We start from the raw sequence: 18,320 nt of genomic DNA on the forward strand, positions 1-18,320 counted from the left end.
TTTCTATCTCTCACATGTCAAATCTCTCACCTAACTGTCAAGCTTTTGTTTCCTTGGCAGGTTTATGGAAGCACATCGGACCCAGAATGCAATGCTCTGCAAGCTAGGTGACAATACAGCTAGAGATCAGCTAAGTTTTAACACGAAACAAGCTAGGTACCTGCTCCCATCTTTTCAACAAATCCGGATAAGTCTGGATAATAGAATATCCTGTTAAAAGTTTGCTACAGAGATTAGTAACATGCCTGTAATATCTCCTAAATCTCTTCCATAACCTGGTATAAAGTTTAAGTAGAGCAAAGTTACTTGGTTACATGTCACATATCATATCGCACTTCCATATCAACCTCAAACATTCAGCTATCATAGGAAGAAAAAAGAAGAACAACAAGGAAAAACATTGGGCTGGTTGCCATAGTGACAGGAAAATGTCTAATGTAATTTGGCATGGTTCGAGAGGGAGGAGCTGATAGAATGAGACTAATGAGGTTAGCATAGCAAGCTTTATTAAAGCACTAAACACACGCTTGCACTTTAGTGCCAAGAGCCAACAGCCAAGCTGAAAGAGAGCGAGATGAAAAAGAAAGAAGAGCAAGGACAGAAATGCGAAAAAAGAAAGCAAGAACAAAACAGTCACAGAATGACCTAATGAGTAAAAAAAAGAAAAAAAAAGAGCAGGATTGAGCAAAAAAATAATGAATGAAAATGGAACGAGCAAAATAATATTCAGTAAGAACAAAAAAGAAAAATAATGAGCAAAAAAAAAAAAAAAAAAAAAGAGTAAAAGAAAGAGCAAAAATGGATAAGAATGAAACAGCACAGTAAAGAATAAGTACAATCTAGCAAAAGAGAGAAGAAAAGAAAAGAAAAGAGGGAAAGGGAAAAGAAAAAGAACAAGAGGAAAAAAACGGACAGCAAAACAAAAAAGCTTGCTCGCTCTCTCTCTCTATATCTATCTACACATACACACACTATACAGTATTAGAGCCCGACCGATATGGATTTTTGGGGGCCGATGCCGATATTAACTCGAAAAGAGCCGATTTATAAGCCGATATTTTGATTTTAAAAATAATCTGGATATTAGACCCATTTCCTATAAACTGCATTTACACAACATTCAATAGCAAAATATCTGCCTGTTCTATGTATGTGGGCTGTATAAACCATTTTCCAGAATGGACTATGTTAAAAAAAAAGCCTTAGATTACAGTCTCAATGACTAAACAATTGCACATCAAAAGTATATATTTTTTAATGATCAAAAAACAGTCTGGTTTTAAACATTTAACACTTTTACTTTCTTCCAGTTGAAGCTGGTTTTAACAGTCTGTGTGTTTACTGTAAATAAATTATAATACTAAAGTTAAAGTATTCGCAGAAGTAGTCCCACACTTTGCTGCTACAGCATTCATTTTCCAGCCATCTGTAGGCAGAAAGAGAGACGGAGAAAGAATTAGCATGTGTATTAATAATATCACCATGTATCATTACTCATGTCATCATTAGAATTATAATAATAATAAACTGGGATCTCCTACATAGGCAAAAATGAGAAATATATATATATTTTTTTATTTGTCAAGCAATGGTTATTACCTACTTATATTTAACAATATTATTTCAACATTTTCCTGTTATGTCTGTAAAGCTGCTTTGAAACAATATGTAAAAAAAAAAAAAAAAAAAGCGCTTGTTCAGCTCACATTTATTTACATGTCCCCTCTGGTTTAATCATTTCTGACGCACCTACTGTAGTTACTGTAACTACACTATATTTGCTCTCACAGACACATTCACAACAGACCCGTATATCTTCCCCTCTTCTCTTTGTGCAGTCTGAATCAAAACATCGTCTTGCCTACTATTACCGGAAGATTACGGAATCAATTCGAAGTTGAATGGTTAACGTTAGTGTCATGAACACACCGCTGTCAATTTTGAGAAGAACCACCTTCAAACAAGTTAATAGCAAGCATTTAAGGGGCCTGCTAAAAAGGAAGCTATTAGCGTTAGAGTAACGTAACCAGCCTGAATTCACCAAATTGTTCTCTGGACCTGAGGGTAGCCTCTTCTTCCTTGCTTCTCTCTTAATTCTCATCAGCAGGACTAGCGCTATCGCTCGCTTCTTACAACGGGACAGATACATGTTTGCTGCTGACCGAAAGGAGGAGGAACAGACTATGAAAGAGCTCCCGCTAAACGTTTTTAAAACTCCGCCTATGCCATAGCGCAGCGCAAATCGCGTTGTATCTGAAGGGCAACGCTGAGCCCAGCGGCAAGCGCAGTGCATACCGCGTCCTGTGTGAAAGTCCCAATTACGCGGTCATTATGTGGGAAACACACCGCAATAGAATAAGAATAAGTTAAACGCTAACGTTATAGTTTGACCTCCTATTAACGTTCGCGCTCTTCCACTGATAAACATGGTATTAGCTTTGTGGCTAATATAATATAGCAATGCATTAGCGGCTGTAAGTGATGTTACAGAATATTTAGAAGTAATAATGATAGGACCGTTAGCTAGAACTACCACACAGTTTTTATATACAGGGTATGAACTAAATCTACAATCATTTCACATGACGAACGACAGACTCACCGTCAAAACAGTTGATCGCTTTCTTCTGTAGTGGACTTCTGGCGCTGTTGTTAACTCTGGAGCTGCAGAGCTCCCTCTGGTGGGCAAACTATGGAACACTCATAACATGAGTGAAGCATGAGACTCTGTTTCTCATGTTTCATCGGCCGTTATAAATGCCGATGCCGATTTAAATGCAATTAGCTTATATCGGCCGGCCGATATATCGGTCGGGCTCTATACAGTATGTTACAAAGTATACTGTATGTCAGACCATTGCCCAAAAAGCTATCATATTAAACTAAGTTTTTATGATTTAAATAATAAGCTTGTTCCTTCCTTCCTGTGGTTCCTTCAAAAACTCTCCATACAGCAAAGGCACGTCCATCATGAAAGTATACAGGTTTAGGGATGAGGAAGGGAATGTTTGGACACGCACACAGCCACTGGAATTTCTCAACAATGTGCAGCTTATTCTTTTGGGTCAAAGGTAAAAAAAAAGCCTATCAATCTACATGAGGCAGAAGACCATTCAATGAATCACACATTTAGCCATCAGCATCAAGACTGTGGAAGCGTCTCGAAGGCTAAACACACCACAGAGAATCTCTCTTCAAAATACTCTTCAAATAGAGCTCTTATTTATAGACCATTTAAACTGAAGATCAGATCAAAACCAACACACAAATGGTGTGATAAAGTGAATCAGAAACGCGAGGCCACACACAGTGATGTGAAGATTTGTGTGTGGTTCAGTCCAGGTTGGCCATCACAGGAGTGACAGATTTAATACAAAATAGCAGCACCAAAACACAGCTGTCAGGAGAGCTCAGGTGTCTTACAAACATGCCACCCATCCCACACACACACACACACACAGAGTGGCGTGATGATATGTGGATGGGTTAGCACTTATTAATTTGTGAATAATGACCAGATGTGCTTTAGCTGGTTAAGATGCAGTAGGCAGCAATAAATGCAAAAAACCATGTGTGTGTGTGTGTGGAGCAGATGTTAATATCACCAAATGCAATATTTAAGATTATATTGGTTTATTCTCAGACTCCGATAACAAACCTACAGATTAAGATTGCCAGTTTTTGAGAATAAGGGCATTAATCAGACCGCCTGAAAATGTCTTTATGCGATCCTGACAGTAATACAGGAATCATTTTAATTCTGTGGGAAAAGGAAGAACATGAAGTAAAAACAAAAACATTGGTTGGTCACGTCACATCAGATGTTGTCTTTCTGACTAAGAAGGTGATTCTTGGCCAGAAAAAGTTGAAAGAGGACATAATACTGACCAAAAACTCAAGAATAATATCAGTCATATACGCACTTTAACACACCACACCAGTAGTAAAACTGAGAAAACAAACACAGCTGAAGCAAATCAGAGACACATGTCAGAACTGAAACTTCAATTAGTTTAGTTTCAGATGAAATGACATGAGTAATACCTGACACAGAGGTTACTTAAGCACACAGAGACAGAGAAACACACACACACACACACACACACAGTCTCCTTGTTTATGCTTTTAACACCTGATTAGGTCTTTTGATCCCTATCCTGAAATTATGCAACCTCAGCGCAGAGAAATGGACAGTCATGCCCAAAAGAGCCACACCATACACAAACACATCCAAAATACAACAATCCAAAACACCTGCCTGTGTCGGCACACTAACAAACACACATACGTCCGAGAGCACAAATACACTCAAAACAACACAAACTCACAAGGCTTTTCATAAATCATGGGCCAAACTTTAAAATACAACTCACATCACCCTCATTTATTGTTAATACACACATACACACGCAAATACAAACCATCTGGAGGCCTGTGGGAAACATTACACTGTTGAGAATGACTTCCTGCTATCATCTAGGAGAGAAATGAGGGAGGGAATCAAAAAAGTAGAAAAGATGAGAAGGCAGAGAACGAGAAAATGGAAGCAAGGGAGTAATGGGTAATAAAAGGAGGGGAGAGAGGGAGAAATGAGCTGATATGCTTGCAGAGAGCACAGCGGGACAGAAAAGAGGGGACAAGACTGAGAAAGGGGGGGGGGGGTCTATGTGCAATGAGATCTGTAAGTACAGGCTTAAAGGGCCTTAATGAAGGGGTTACAGGGCACAGGCACAGGTCAGCAGGAGCATATCATCATCAAAAAAAAAGGCCCAGTGTGAGTCAATGCGGGCCGCTCTGGCACAGGGCAGTGGAGGGGCGGGCCATAGGAATGTCACTTTTATGTGTGCCAGGACGCAATAAACAGCATTCCTCGTTCCTAGCGTAAAAACGGCCAAAGAGACACAGAGAGGCAAGCACAAGCAAATAGACTGCTATGGGGAGGCAGGGAGACAGGAAAAGCTTCATACAACAAGAGGAGATTTTAGATTTTAGGGCTTTCGGGGTTAGGGAAGGTTTCCGTCAAGGTCGCACTCACGAAACTCCGTCACTGATGGACAAACACTCAGGCTTTGAGATAAACAAGCAGTGCATGTGGGTAAGAGACCAGATGAAATGTTAAGGATTTCCCTTGTAATCTTTAGGGTAAGTGGGGCAAGGAGAAAGGAAGTGAACTTTGTTCATAGCAAATGTGGTCCTGCACTCAGACAGACATCTTGGGCTGTTGATCTCGCACCTGATCAATATATGACCAGCTACAATTTTTCACATGCTATTTAAAGTCATACAGAACTTTGAAATCAATCAAAGACACAAACACTGGTAAATCAAGCATCTATTATTGTTGTTCTTCTGAAGTGGTCATTGCAGCAGTCTGGGAACAGTGCTTCTCGACCTCCATAGGTCCACTGGTGTTAAGCCACTCAATCAGATCTGAGCTTGCTATTTTGATTAACTCCATGCAATTTTTATGTACAAAGTGCACCACGACTGCACAGTTACACAAGATTACAATTAAAATTGCACAGAGCATACGTCACCAAAGAGAAGTCTGAAGTTACTGGAAGATCTAAGACGTATTGTTTAAACTATATGAGGTCAAAAAAACAACAACATTGAAACACGGATGGATCAATTATTGAAAATAATATCAATAATATGCATTGAGAAAACAAACAGAATGATATTTCATTTAATGTCGACTTAAAGGATTCTGTGATTTATCATGGAAATTTAAGGTCTGCTTCCACTGCATCAAAATGTTGTTTTTACAATGTGTTTTCCACAGCATTTGAGCACTGCGCCAAATTCCAAACATGTCCGTTGAACACATGAATTCAACTGAGCATCAGCACCTTTAAATTAGTCTTTGGGTTGGTCAACAAAAACAACTAGTTGTATTGAATAAGTGTCTTTATAAACAAATCAGCATTTAACTACTTTATTGGTGACACAAAGGTGACAATAGAAGAAAATGACGTGTAGATTCATTAGTATTGTGCCACTTGTCTGCAACAAAACTAAACCAACCATTTGACTCAAGGCTTAAATGCACTGTAAATCGTTTTTGATGCAGTAACAATAATAATACTGATTATGATTTTGAGGGAAAAAGCTGATAATTGTGAATCTATAGGCATGCCGTCTTTTGAAGTGACCCCACTCACATGACCTCTCACATCTGACCTACGAACCCTGAGCTGTTTCTCTGTTTCATCTCTGACAAGTGGCAACCCAGCTGACCTGCTGACCACAGAAAGCCGAGTCACGTCACCTCAGAACAGGAGGAGAAAGTGATGAGGTTAAACCATCATGTTGGTGATCAAGACAGCAGTGTTTCCTACTAAGACGTATTTCCGCTGAATGTACACTGCCATTTCAAAAATTAGGGGTCAGTAAGATTATTTTTGAAAAAAATAAAAATAGAATTCTTTGAAACAGCAAGGAAACATTAAATTAATCAAAAGTGACAGTAAAGACATAAGACTGATTTCTGAGGGATCATGTGACACTGAAGACTGGAGAAATGAAATATACAGAGTAGATTTTAAAATATATTAATATTAATCATATTTCACAATATAACTCCTATTACTTTATTTTTGCTATTATTACCCAAAACATAGCCTATATTTACACGTTTTCAGTAAAAAATTAATTTGTTTAGAAATATTAAATATCATTTAATACAAAAAAATATCTTTCCAACCAGTCAGTTTTACGAACCATAACTATACAAAGCAGAACTTGTTTCATTTGAGTCAGATATTACTGAAAGACTTTAGAAATAGAATAAGACATAACTGATTCAGAGAGTTCTTCCAGTGAATGATTCATCTGACTGATGAGATCTTTTTGAGCAAATCATTAAAACAATCGGTTCACAATAAGTAATTTTTCTACACTAATTGAGCTGTGTGTTTCTGATACATTACTTTAAATTTAAGATTGCAAATTCCCAGTTTTGCCTTAGATGAAGCAGCAAAAGAGCGATTTGAGAAACACTGCGAGACACAGATCCCATTAATTCAATCTAATAACCAGTACAATGAACATTCTGTCTCCTACACAAGCTGAACTCAAGCCTGGTCTCAAAGACTGTTCACAAAAAGGTGAAAACTAGACGGCATTCAGGCAAGTCATTTACAAACACACAAATACATATGCATCACTTGCACAATAAAACTGCTTGTGGTTAGTCAGAAGGCGTCCCACTGAGTTGTTTCAGTGAAGTGGCTTTTGAAGCTCTGCGGTAGGGAGATTCACCATAAACAGCTGACATTCAGCCCATCACCGTACATGTCCACTGGTGCGGAGTGAGCAGAGATGAGCAGGTCCTTTCAATTTATTATATATATGGGAGCTGAGAGACAGACATGCACAGGGGATTGTGGGATTGACAACAGATCAGAGCTAGCGGTAAGAGTGTCAAGAAGTTGAGAAAAGTATGACTTTATGTAAATATTAAGCAAGAAAAGCAGAGAGCTTATCGCTGTGAGGTGAAGGCACTGATATCTATAATAATCTGCCAACAGTGGTAGAGTTTCAATATTTAAATCACATCGTTCCATTCAGATTTCAAAAACTGTTGGACACTACAACAACAAAACAAAGACTAATACTTCAGCAAGATGCATTAAATTGATCAAAAATGACACTAAAAACACTTAAAACATCACAAAAGGTTTCTATTTCATATCTTTCAACTTTCTATTCTTCAAAGAATCTTGAAAAAATATATTTATCACTTTTTCCACAAAAAATATTAAGCTGCACAACTGTTTTCAACATGATAATAATGAGAAATGTTTCTTGAGCACCAAATCAGTATAAGAATAATTCCTGAAGGATCATGTGACACTGAAGACTGGAGTAATGGCTGCTGAAAATTTAGCTTTTTGTCTTCATTTTATTCTTTTACTGTATTTTGGATCCAATAATTGCAGACTTCGTGATCATAAGAGTGATGATCAATCTAAAATATCAAATCTAAAAGATTGAAATAAAGTTTGTGCTCCCCACGCAGACACACAGTGTCTGTCAGATCAGAGGTGGCCACTAATAAGAAGCTGTTGTGCATCTGTCTGCTTGACCACACCTCCTGCTATTCTTCAACACTGATAGAAATCGTAGGAAGAGAAAAAAAAAGAATTAGAAAGAGAGAGAAGTGAGAGGCAACGGCACCTTTTGCCCACTGGGACTCATGGGTATCAATGTGTTCTTTGATCTTTGGCTCTTCAGCAGCTAATGGAGTCCACCTGCATGTCCCCCTCAGAAACACTTGAACCCCCTGGATGAGGTCCAGGTATGGCATGGTTTCAGTTTCAGGCGGCGCACCCTCAGACCATCCCATGCATCTCACACAAAAGCTTTCAGTATTGTGCTCGGGACAATTTGGGGTATTTGTGTTTTTACTGATTAAATAGCTATAAAATGACTTTCGGAATTATCAGTTTCCGAATTTGGTTCTGATTCATTTCAGTAATTTTCAGTTATAAAAAAAATATATATATAAAAATATAAAAATTGTATGTTTCTGATTCACTACAGAGAACCAGCTCAATAAGGGTCATTTGTTAATGAACCAGACTACACTGGTCAGACTGTATGCTTCTGATGCAATAAAAAATGGCCCATCAGATTCATTTATTTGTGAATGGACAACATTGGTTACACAGAATGTTCCTGATTCAAAAAAATAATTGGCTAATAGGACTCATTTGTTGATAAATTTGACAACACGTTGTTGCAATGTATGTTTCTTACTCACTAAAAAGAACAAGCTGATAAAATTTAATTTGTTCATGAATCTGACATTTGTGACAACACTATGTGTTGGATTCCCTAAAATGAACTGTCTCGCAAGAGTCATTTGTTCGTGTACCAGACTACAAATATCACACCAAGTTTCTGATTCACTAAAACGAAACATGTCATAAGAGTCATTTGTTTGTGAATTTAACTACATTTGTCTCCCTGTACGTTTCTAAATTATTATTATTTTTTTAAACACAGGCTCGTAACAGTTATTTGTTCTTGAGTGGTCTACACTGGCAGCTCTGCATCACATTCAGTAACTTCATCTACTTCCTGCACTCACTAGTACGCAGATGCTAAAACAGCCACATAATGCAACATCTGACAACTCAGATCTCAGGGGTGTGGATGTCTTGATGTGTGTAACCCTGAACTAGGTAAGAATTCTTCTCCTTAGCACCAGTTTGTTTCCCTACGTGAGTGTGTTTTGTGCATCCCCAAAGCACAGCATATCATGTGTCAGGCTTAACAAAAACCCTCTGAAGACCTAAATAACAGACCACTCACACAATGCTCTGTTATCATGTAGTCTCAAGATGCATTCCTGGTCTTAACACCACCACCTAGGAATCACAGGCTCTGTTTGAAGCTACAACCTCAGCAAAAAGCCCTTTCCACCGGCAGCAAGGCTGTTTATACCGCCACAGATACACCCTTAAACAGACTGATGCATGAAAACACAGCGGGCACAAAGAGAGAGAAGATAAGAAACAACCACTGCCAAGTCTGCTCGTGAGAGTTTTTTTTTTTTTTTTAGCTCACAGTACTGATAAACCTTATATGCCTCACTTTACTGGATTCAGTCGGCTCTGGCAAACAGCCTAATGCTAATGACTGTGTTCCTAAAGCGTGATATTTCCATTGATGGGCTAATTAGAAAAGACTATGTGGGAAGAGTTCATCAGATTTGATCATTTTATGTTCTTGCGGTAAAGGCACTTTGGGATAGGGAGGAGGTGTTACTGTAGTGATGCCAACTAAAGGAAGAACAAGTGTAATCACTTAGAGGATTTAGTCATTCCAAACAAAGGCAAATTGAAAAATGGTGTGTTTTGTTTCTGGTTTAATGTGTGCAGAAATAGAAAACAGACTAGAAAAAATGCATACACACACACACAGACTGCAGAGCACATGAACTGAAAATAGATGATATATTCAGAAAGAGAAGATTCATAGAAAAGAGGTTGTGTTAAAAAGTAACTATTTAATTATTTATTTTATTTTTTTTATCCGTTTATAGGTATTGGCTAGAATTGTAATATCTGTCGATTCCTAAAACTACAGTTCAGTAACAGTAAAATGGATCAATGTACAATTATATTCAAAAGTTTGGGGTCGGTAAGATTTTATAATAATTATTAAGAGTCTCTTATGCTCACCTAGGCTGTATTTATTTGACCAAAAACAAAGTAAAAACAGTATTCTTAAATATTATTACAATTTAAAAATTTAAAGAAAAGAAAAAACCTTTATTTCAAGTTGAGAAGTTTTTTTTTTTTTTAAGATATCTTTAAACTTAAGTTGGTTTAATAGGAGAGAGACAACTAGCTTATTAGACCAATCCAGCTGTCATTTCACAGCACTGATGTTTATGAACAACAAAAGAAGGATATTAAAAGATTATAGAACGGAGACGTTTGACTTGGAGTGTCGCCTCCCATCATGCTTTGGGTGGAGGCCTCTTTCTGTCCCACAAGTCTGTGTGAGCGAGATGACAGAGGGCTTGATTGTAGGGACACCTGTGTTTTGTTACCATGCAAAACCAAAAGGTGGAACATAACAAAACACACAATCACAAAACTGCTGCTATGACAACTATCCTGATCCACCGGGACACTTTGTTTGAAAGTTACACTAGCAGAAACGTGTGTTCTTTCACTCAGACACAAACAGCCACAAATACAATAGTATCCGCTTGCAAAGTTTTTGATTTTTTTATCCCCTCTTGCAAAGAAAGAGAAATAAAGATCTCCAAATACACAAGACAATAAAAAAGTGCTGGATAAGAGGCAGTTAATGCAGCTTTTTCCCAGCAGGGAAGGAGGCTTACCTCAGCTGCTTGAGTTGCTTTAGAAGAAGCACAATGGCCTGAGCTAACAAGATTCTCTCCACCATCTGCTAGCACTAAACGATTAATCGAACTATACTGAAATTGCAACATGGCTCAGTGTGGTTACACAATCGCAAAATTTGTGATTAATTAAATAACTATATGCACTCCCTGTTTTAGAAGTCTCTTGCCTATCAATTACACAAGAGCAACTCATGACCCGTCCAATTTGCATTTGCGATGCAACATATATAAAGCATCTTACCAGACATCTTACCAAAATTCATCAACTAGTCTATTTTACCAAAATGAGAGTCTTATCCACCTTATTTTTCAAATTAGAATGGCTATGGCCATTTGTAAATTTAATGGGTCTGGCTTCCGGTGTTAGTCCCTTCCAGTTATTTTCAGCTGTACAAAACAGCTCATTATGCTGCTTGAAACTGCAAACTGGTATTTTTTACCATATTATTTTAATGTATTGACATACAGTTCTACCGTTTACTGCACATTGATATTCTTCTCGTTATTTCCCTATAGCAGCTAATGAATCGGAAGTCTCACATATTCACAGAAAACTGCTTACTACCGCACTGAAAAAAAGGGTTAATAAACCGACTGGCGAAAAAAAGCTTGACAGTTTTGAATTTGAAGAAGTTAAGACAGCCATTAATATCAGTAATGTACTTTTACAGTTGTCCCATGATTTTTTTTCTTAAATAGTCTTTTATTTTACAGTTAAATATTAAACAGTAATTCCATTTAAACCACATTAATGTGGTGGCCCACCACACTTTCATAATAAACCTCAAACTCCTCATTATATCATAAAGTTGAGTTTTGCACCATTGATTTGGCAAAGTATCTGTCAAACTAAAACGAAAATCCTCTTATCAAGCTTGTTTGCACTGCGTGCTTTAAAGCGAAGCACACACTTTTTCACACAACCAGCACGTGATCCAGTGTTTTCAAATGATTATAGTATTTCACTCGATTTTTAATGAGGCGCATTTTTCAGATTTGTCTGACTTATGGGACTCACCCTAACTGGAGTGCTCTTGGTCTGGACCCTCTGAGACTGTGCCCCTGTGGGACCTGGATCTCTCTGGCCTCCTCCAGCGCCCTGCGCTCGGACTCCTGCCACTGCAGATCCATTAGTACATGTGCCATGCACGCTTCCTGTTCTCCTCGGTCTCTGCTTCATACCGTCCAGTAGCCGTACCAAGAGGATGTTACTAGGCAATTCATCCACGCCACTCTCCACTAGCGTGCGGCACTCTGGGCAGCGCAGTTCTCCACGCGACCCCACGATTCCAAGCAGGCAGCGCCGACAAAACGTGTGCTGGCACGGCAACACCTTCGCCGTAGCATCCAGCCGTTCCAAGCACACTGGACACTCCAACAGGTCCAGGAGCGCAGACTCGTCCATTTTCACACTCGCACAATCTTTCTCAGCGTAGTCGTTCATTCAGTGAGTTTTGCCTCTCCGAAGAGAGAGGCACATGATGTGAGTGTGTGGATATAAGGCTGTTTGGAGGGAAAGTCCAATCTTGATGTCACGTCACTCCCATGCCGCAGTCATGATCATGTCTCTAGCATTCACTGTAAAAAATCAAAGAAAAATATATCACATGACACTTCTGTCTTATAAAGCATTATTCATGTGTCATTTGATGGTTTCAATGGAAGGCACATGAGCATACAATGAGGATGTAAAAAGAGAGTTTCTCAAGAAAACTGACTCTTCAGTATCCAGGATTTTCAAAAAGATCTAAATTGGTTTTCAAATGCACAGTAAACTTGGGACAAACTGCAGAAACACTAAGAACTGGACCAGTAAATAAGCTACAAACATATCACTAGGAATGGGAATTATAATGAATTAAATGATTCTGTTTCAGATTTTGCTTCCTCAATGATTTTAATCCAAAACGTTTCTTTTTATACTTTTGAGAAATAAATACTTCAAAAATATAATTCTTACTGCATTCACTTACTGCAAGTTGTATTAGTGAAATACAGTAATGTGTGTTTTTAATTCAATAAAAAGAACCGATTCATAAGAATCATTCATTCGGGAATCAGACAACACTGGTCACGCAGTATGCTTGGTACTTCTCTATTCACGCAGTTATTCACTCTTCTATGTCATACTGAAGTATACAAACGGTATACATATACATAATAAAAGTATACATAATAAAAAGCGAACTCCCGGAAATACCGGGATGGGAACCTAAAAACAAAGTGTGGAATGTTGGACACCATGAACTCAACTGTCGCAGCTTTACTTACACTTCATAACCTTATAAAATTCATAGACTGGATGGAACAGTACAAAGTGCATAGCTCAGTGTACAGTGAGGATCATTTAGCACACAACTTGATTCTTTTAGTACGGTATTCTATTCGCATTTGGAGAAAAAATAAAATCACGTCCGAGATTGACTGTTCAATCCTCAACTGGCTGGCAGGAGCCGCCACTGACAGGTCACGTGACCCGCCAGTGGCTGATGGCACCTGCCAGTTTGATTCTGGCAGCTTTCAGTTGCTGGTGGCAGCTGCCAGTCTGATTCTGGCAGGTCACGTGACCTGCCAGTGGCTGGCTGGAAGCGACAACCAGCCAGTTGAGATCACGGCCATTTGGGCACTTTAATTGTAATAAGCTTCTATAAAATGTCAAAAAATTAAAAGACAAGACCCATGAGAATATATTAATAATCATAAAATAATATATTTCGTTGTAGAGAGAGTGGAAGAGAACGCGTTAAACTCGGAGCGCTCTCGTGGCTGTCTGACTGAGCAGTGGAAACGACAATCAGCCGCCAGTTGAGATCACGACTATTTGGGCACTTTATTTGTGAGAAACCTCTATAAAATGTCGACAAATTAAAAGACAAGACCCGTGAGAATATATTAATGATCATAAAATAATATATTTCCTTGTAGAGAGAGTGGAAGAGAACGCGTTAAACTCTGAGCGCTTTATTTGTGCGAAACCTCTAAAGCATACTGCCAGTATGCCTTAAGCCATTCCCTATTTAATGTGAAGTAGAGATGAATATTTAAGTCAAGTTGACGTAGTCTTCTCCCTGCTGCTGTCACCCTCCATTCAGCATTCAAACTGCATGTCGCTTTCGGTCACTACAGTCAAAACGTTGAAACAGAGTGATTTAAAACCATTAAAAGAAAAGGCTCAAAATATTGCACAGACATAGACTATACACATGACATCTCTTCACTTTTTTTATGTGGAGTGCTCCTGACTTCGCTCTGTATTGGAGCCATACCCTTTCGTATTATACTTTCATGTAATGAAAGATAGAGTCTTTTTTGTTTTATTTTATCATCTGTTGTAGCGCGGTTAAGGTAGTTTTAGGTCTGATATTCGTTGGATATTCGCCTAGGCTGCTTTAGGGACCGTCTGCAAATTTACCTCTCAGTTCAAAACGAAGTCCAATAATTAATACAAATGATGTTATTAATGCCATAGTAAATGCATTGTGAGCAACTAACAGAAAATATTTAACCATTTAACATGTCGCTACAGACAATATCTCCCTTACTGTATGTACCGTACACAAACTACATTCTTTAAAAAAATGACACAAAGGTTGTAGGACATTTGTAGTTACAAGACTGACTTACTACAGGTGAAATTTTGCCAATATCTCCTTTACTGTACATACAGTAAATAATTATTCTTAGAAAACAATTACTGTAATTGACCAAAATAGTTTTTTCATGGTCCAAAGGTTGTAGTATGTTTGTAATTTAAAGCAGGGGTTCCCAAACTTTTTAGCCCGCGACCCCCATTATAGATGCGTGCTGCCCAGCGACCCCGCACCTCCCCCACCCAACCTAAACGACCCCTCCCATCTCATGAAATGTACAGCAAATTGATTTTATGAGATATTTTTATTCAAAATATTCACAAATTTGTTAGATATGGCATGAAATAGCTGATATTCCGATTGTCAAATATATGCAAGTGGAAGTGTTTTGTTTTTAAACACCTTTATAACGATCGCGTAGTTGAGCTGTATGCGCGATGGGTGCCGCCATCTTAGTTTGTGCCGCAGACGTAGTTCAGAGAATCGGATCTGTTGGATTTACAACATGTGAATTCATCCACTTCTCCTGAAATACATAAAAGTAAGTGGCTGGTGAACTGGGAGAATAATAGAGTAAACTTTAAAGTTACTTACACAATGTGTATCTGATATGAATAAAACGTGTCTAATTATAATGGAAAGGATTATTATTGCCTCTTCCTTTGACATCAGTGTGTATTTTACAAACTCTAAACGTATTGTTTTTATGGTACTTATATGTCTGAAACCTAAAATAAACATTATATGGTTGAAAACAAAGAAAAGTTGTGATGACAGCTCTGAACGCGCCTGTCTCTGGCTCAGCGCCAGCCAATGTGTGAGAGCACATTTGAATTTCACGTCATGCACTGACCGGTGTGATCGTACACGCCAGGGACCAGTTTAGACTGATCATACCGGTGTGATTGATATAATTCAATCTTGTATCTAGGAATGTACTACAACCTTTGGAGTGTGGGAAAAAAGGTAAATTGCTATAATTGTCAAAATATTTTTGTACTGTACGTAAAAAAAGAAGGTATTGGTAATATTACACCTATTGTAAGTTATTATTGTAACTAGGAATGTACTTTGACCTTTGGAACATTAATAAAATCACTTATAGTGAATTACAGTATTTTTTATGAAAATATTTGTGTACTGCGCAGTAAGATAGATATTGGCAAAATTTCAAATGTAGTAAGTCACTCTAACCACTAGGAATCTGCTACAACCTTTGGAACATTGTTTATTATGAACATAATTGTGTACTGTACTGTATATATGAAAGAAAGTATTGGCAAAATCCCTCCTGTAGTAAATCATTTTGAGATATACACACCTTACAGTTTGGCAATGTTATATTTTAAATGTTAGAAGTCACGTTAGTTAAAATACATCGGACGTTTTAAACTCAATCGCTGTAATTGTCAGAAGGTCCCTTACGCATCAAGCGCCACTATAGCATGTCAAAACTTTATCCGGTTTAAATTAGCTGCTAATACACTTAGGCGGTTTTTAAATAATATTTTCATGTTGATATCAAGTTGTTGCATATTGTTAAAACTAATCGTGGTGGTGGTATATTTGTAGGACTGTCATCTCGAAAGCGAATGTCTAATGAATTTCGAACCTAAAACCAACTTTATATATGTATATACTTTTAATATAATTATTGTGCACTCTTAATCTGCTGCTGAATTATCCATTAACCTAGTTTATTATATATATAAATATATAAAAAAAATTCTCACTTATTAGGATTATATATTTTTTCATTTGTTATTTTTCAATAAAATTAAGTTGTCTATATTTAGTAGATTGTGTTTAACACACAAAACTGATGATCAGGTGAACAAAAAAATAGTATAGAAACAGTACTATAAGAAAAACAACTGAGTTGGCAGTGATTCTGAAAACAAAATAGTATCTTTTCATCCCTACTGACAGGTCACATTACCTAATCAGACTGGCAGCTACCAGTGACCTGACTGGCAGCTGCCACCAGCCACTGGCGGGTCACGTGACCTGTCAGTGGCGGCTCCTGCCAGCCAGTTGAAGATTGAACCCCAACTCGAGATTGAACTGAACGGTATGAAAATTGTTGTTTTGTTTTCTAGTTCCACACACACACACTGACACAGTCCACGCCGGTAATGGCAACAAAAATAACGCTGAAACAACTAAAGAGAGTTTACCGTCACGTTTGGTCGGTTGGCTAGAAGAGACTTCGTGTCTAAACTGCAAATATGCGCCCAAACGAGACTGTAGTGGTCTCGTCAGACCTTTCCCTCCTCGAGCCTCATCACTATCCTTCCGTTACCGGTTATCCCGACTGACACACTACCACGTTCCCAATCAAAAGACGAGGATACATAAAGGCAAGCAGAACAATGAATACAGACTAAATCAACGTTATAAATCAAATAAATATACTTAACATATACAATTAAAGTACATAATACAAAAGATAATGTTAAGCAAATTGACAGCCTCAGTCACTGTTCACTTATATTGTAAGGGGGAATGCAGTGATAGTGAAAGGTGACTGAGGCTGTGAGTCCCTAACATCTCTTTTAAATGCATTTAGTTTTATAACAACATGAGGGTGAGTATATGATGAAGAATTTACAATTTTGGGGAAACTATCCCTTAAACCTTCAGTACAAACACTCAACCTCGCCCTCTCTGTCGTTAAAGCCTCGAATAAAACGAACAGTCTTGTATTTAATAAATACAGAGCCAACATTAGCCACATTGTTTCCGAGTAGCGGTACAAATACATCAACCTTAAATTACAGTATGTGAGTCTGTTTAAATAACTCCTGGAACTAATTAACCCATCATCAATCGTGTTTTGAAAACTAACCACAATTTTAAAAGACGTATAAAGTGTCGTACGTGATGTAACAGTAAAGGACAGACGCTTTTATCTAACGTTTCGCGACTGTCTGTAACTCGTGTTCATGTTGGTTGTAACCGCATAGCTTCACAAGATTTGATTCGATGTTTACATTTCATTTTATTGCGGTGATATTTGTGAGAGCACAAAAGAGCTACCTTAAATAAGGGCCCCTTCTCACTACTCCTCTTCTTCCAGAAAAGTTTCTTTCCCCGAGTTCCTCAAGCTTGGGAATTCGCCCTGGAAACGGGATCCTGAAATCTTGATCGCCCAAGTTGGACACAAGTTTATATGTTCAGATCTGTATATCTCAGCAAGGAACAGGTCATCGCTCTTGAGTCGTTCGGTCGAAACAGCAAAAAAAAAGAAATCAGAATAAAACCCGAGTCCGAGCAATAGCCTCACTCCGAGAGATTCAGGTAGATTCAATTTAGAAGAAAGCGAAGAAAAACAGGGGAAGCGAGTTCCTGCGTCCGAGCGCCATGACGAGCCCTGTGTGGATACTGTGGGACACTGCAGAGGACTTGTAGTCGGGAGGGAGGATTTTCTAAATGCTTAGCTAGAAAAATACATCAACCGTTTTGATCTTAGAGTTCGTTGTTACGAAATGTTAAATAAACAACAACTAAAAAGCTGCCGTTTTGATCGCCATAAATAAGCAAATTGTATTTCTAAAGCTGATTTAGTGGGTAACGTTGTTCATTGACGAATAGTTTGTTTACAATCTCCGCGTGCGTCATATAGTTTCACAAATGACGGGAGTCACTGCAGGGGAATCGTTTTTAACTTTCCTCTTGTAGCAGGTTAAAATGGGTAGAGAGATCAAATTTCACCAGATGAACCTCGAGTATGTTGTCAGTAGCACACTTATTGTACTACACTTACTATTTATGCAGTATATAGTATGCATGTATATAGTATTGTTATTTGCATGCACACCCAGATTATCTAATTGCCAAAA

General features: G+C 38.1%; 1 protein-coding gene across 2 annotated transcripts in view; it reads right to left on the bottom strand.

Annotated features, from left to right (window-relative positions):
* LOC132092518 (E3 ubiquitin-protein ligase SH3RF1) overlaps window positions 1-17,873 on the bottom strand; it is a 48,058-nt gene extending 30,185 nt beyond the window's left edge. Inside the window, exons 1-2 of one of the 2 annotated variants that reach the window (XM_059498779.1) lie at window positions 17,518-17,873; window positions 11,907-12,466 (exon numbers count right to left, since the gene is read on the bottom strand). In XM_059498779.1, coding sequence (XP_059354762.1) covers window positions 11,907-12,332 — 426 coding nt within the window. In that variant the 5' untranslated portion in view covers window positions 12,333-12,466; window positions 17,518-17,873. Of the gene's footprint in view, window positions 1-11,906; window positions 12,467-16,655; window positions 16,791-17,517 lie in introns of those variants that run through there. The other variant, XM_059498780.1, reaches the window with a different exon arrangement.
* Window positions 17,874-18,320: the final 447 nt, after the last annotated feature.

This window comes from Carassius carassius, chromosome 18 (genome assembly GCF_963082965.1).
Source record: "Carassius carassius chromosome 18, fCarCar2.1, whole genome shotgun sequence".
NCBI classification, from domain to species: Eukaryota; Metazoa; Chordata; class Actinopteri; order Cypriniformes; family Cyprinidae; genus Carassius; species Carassius carassius.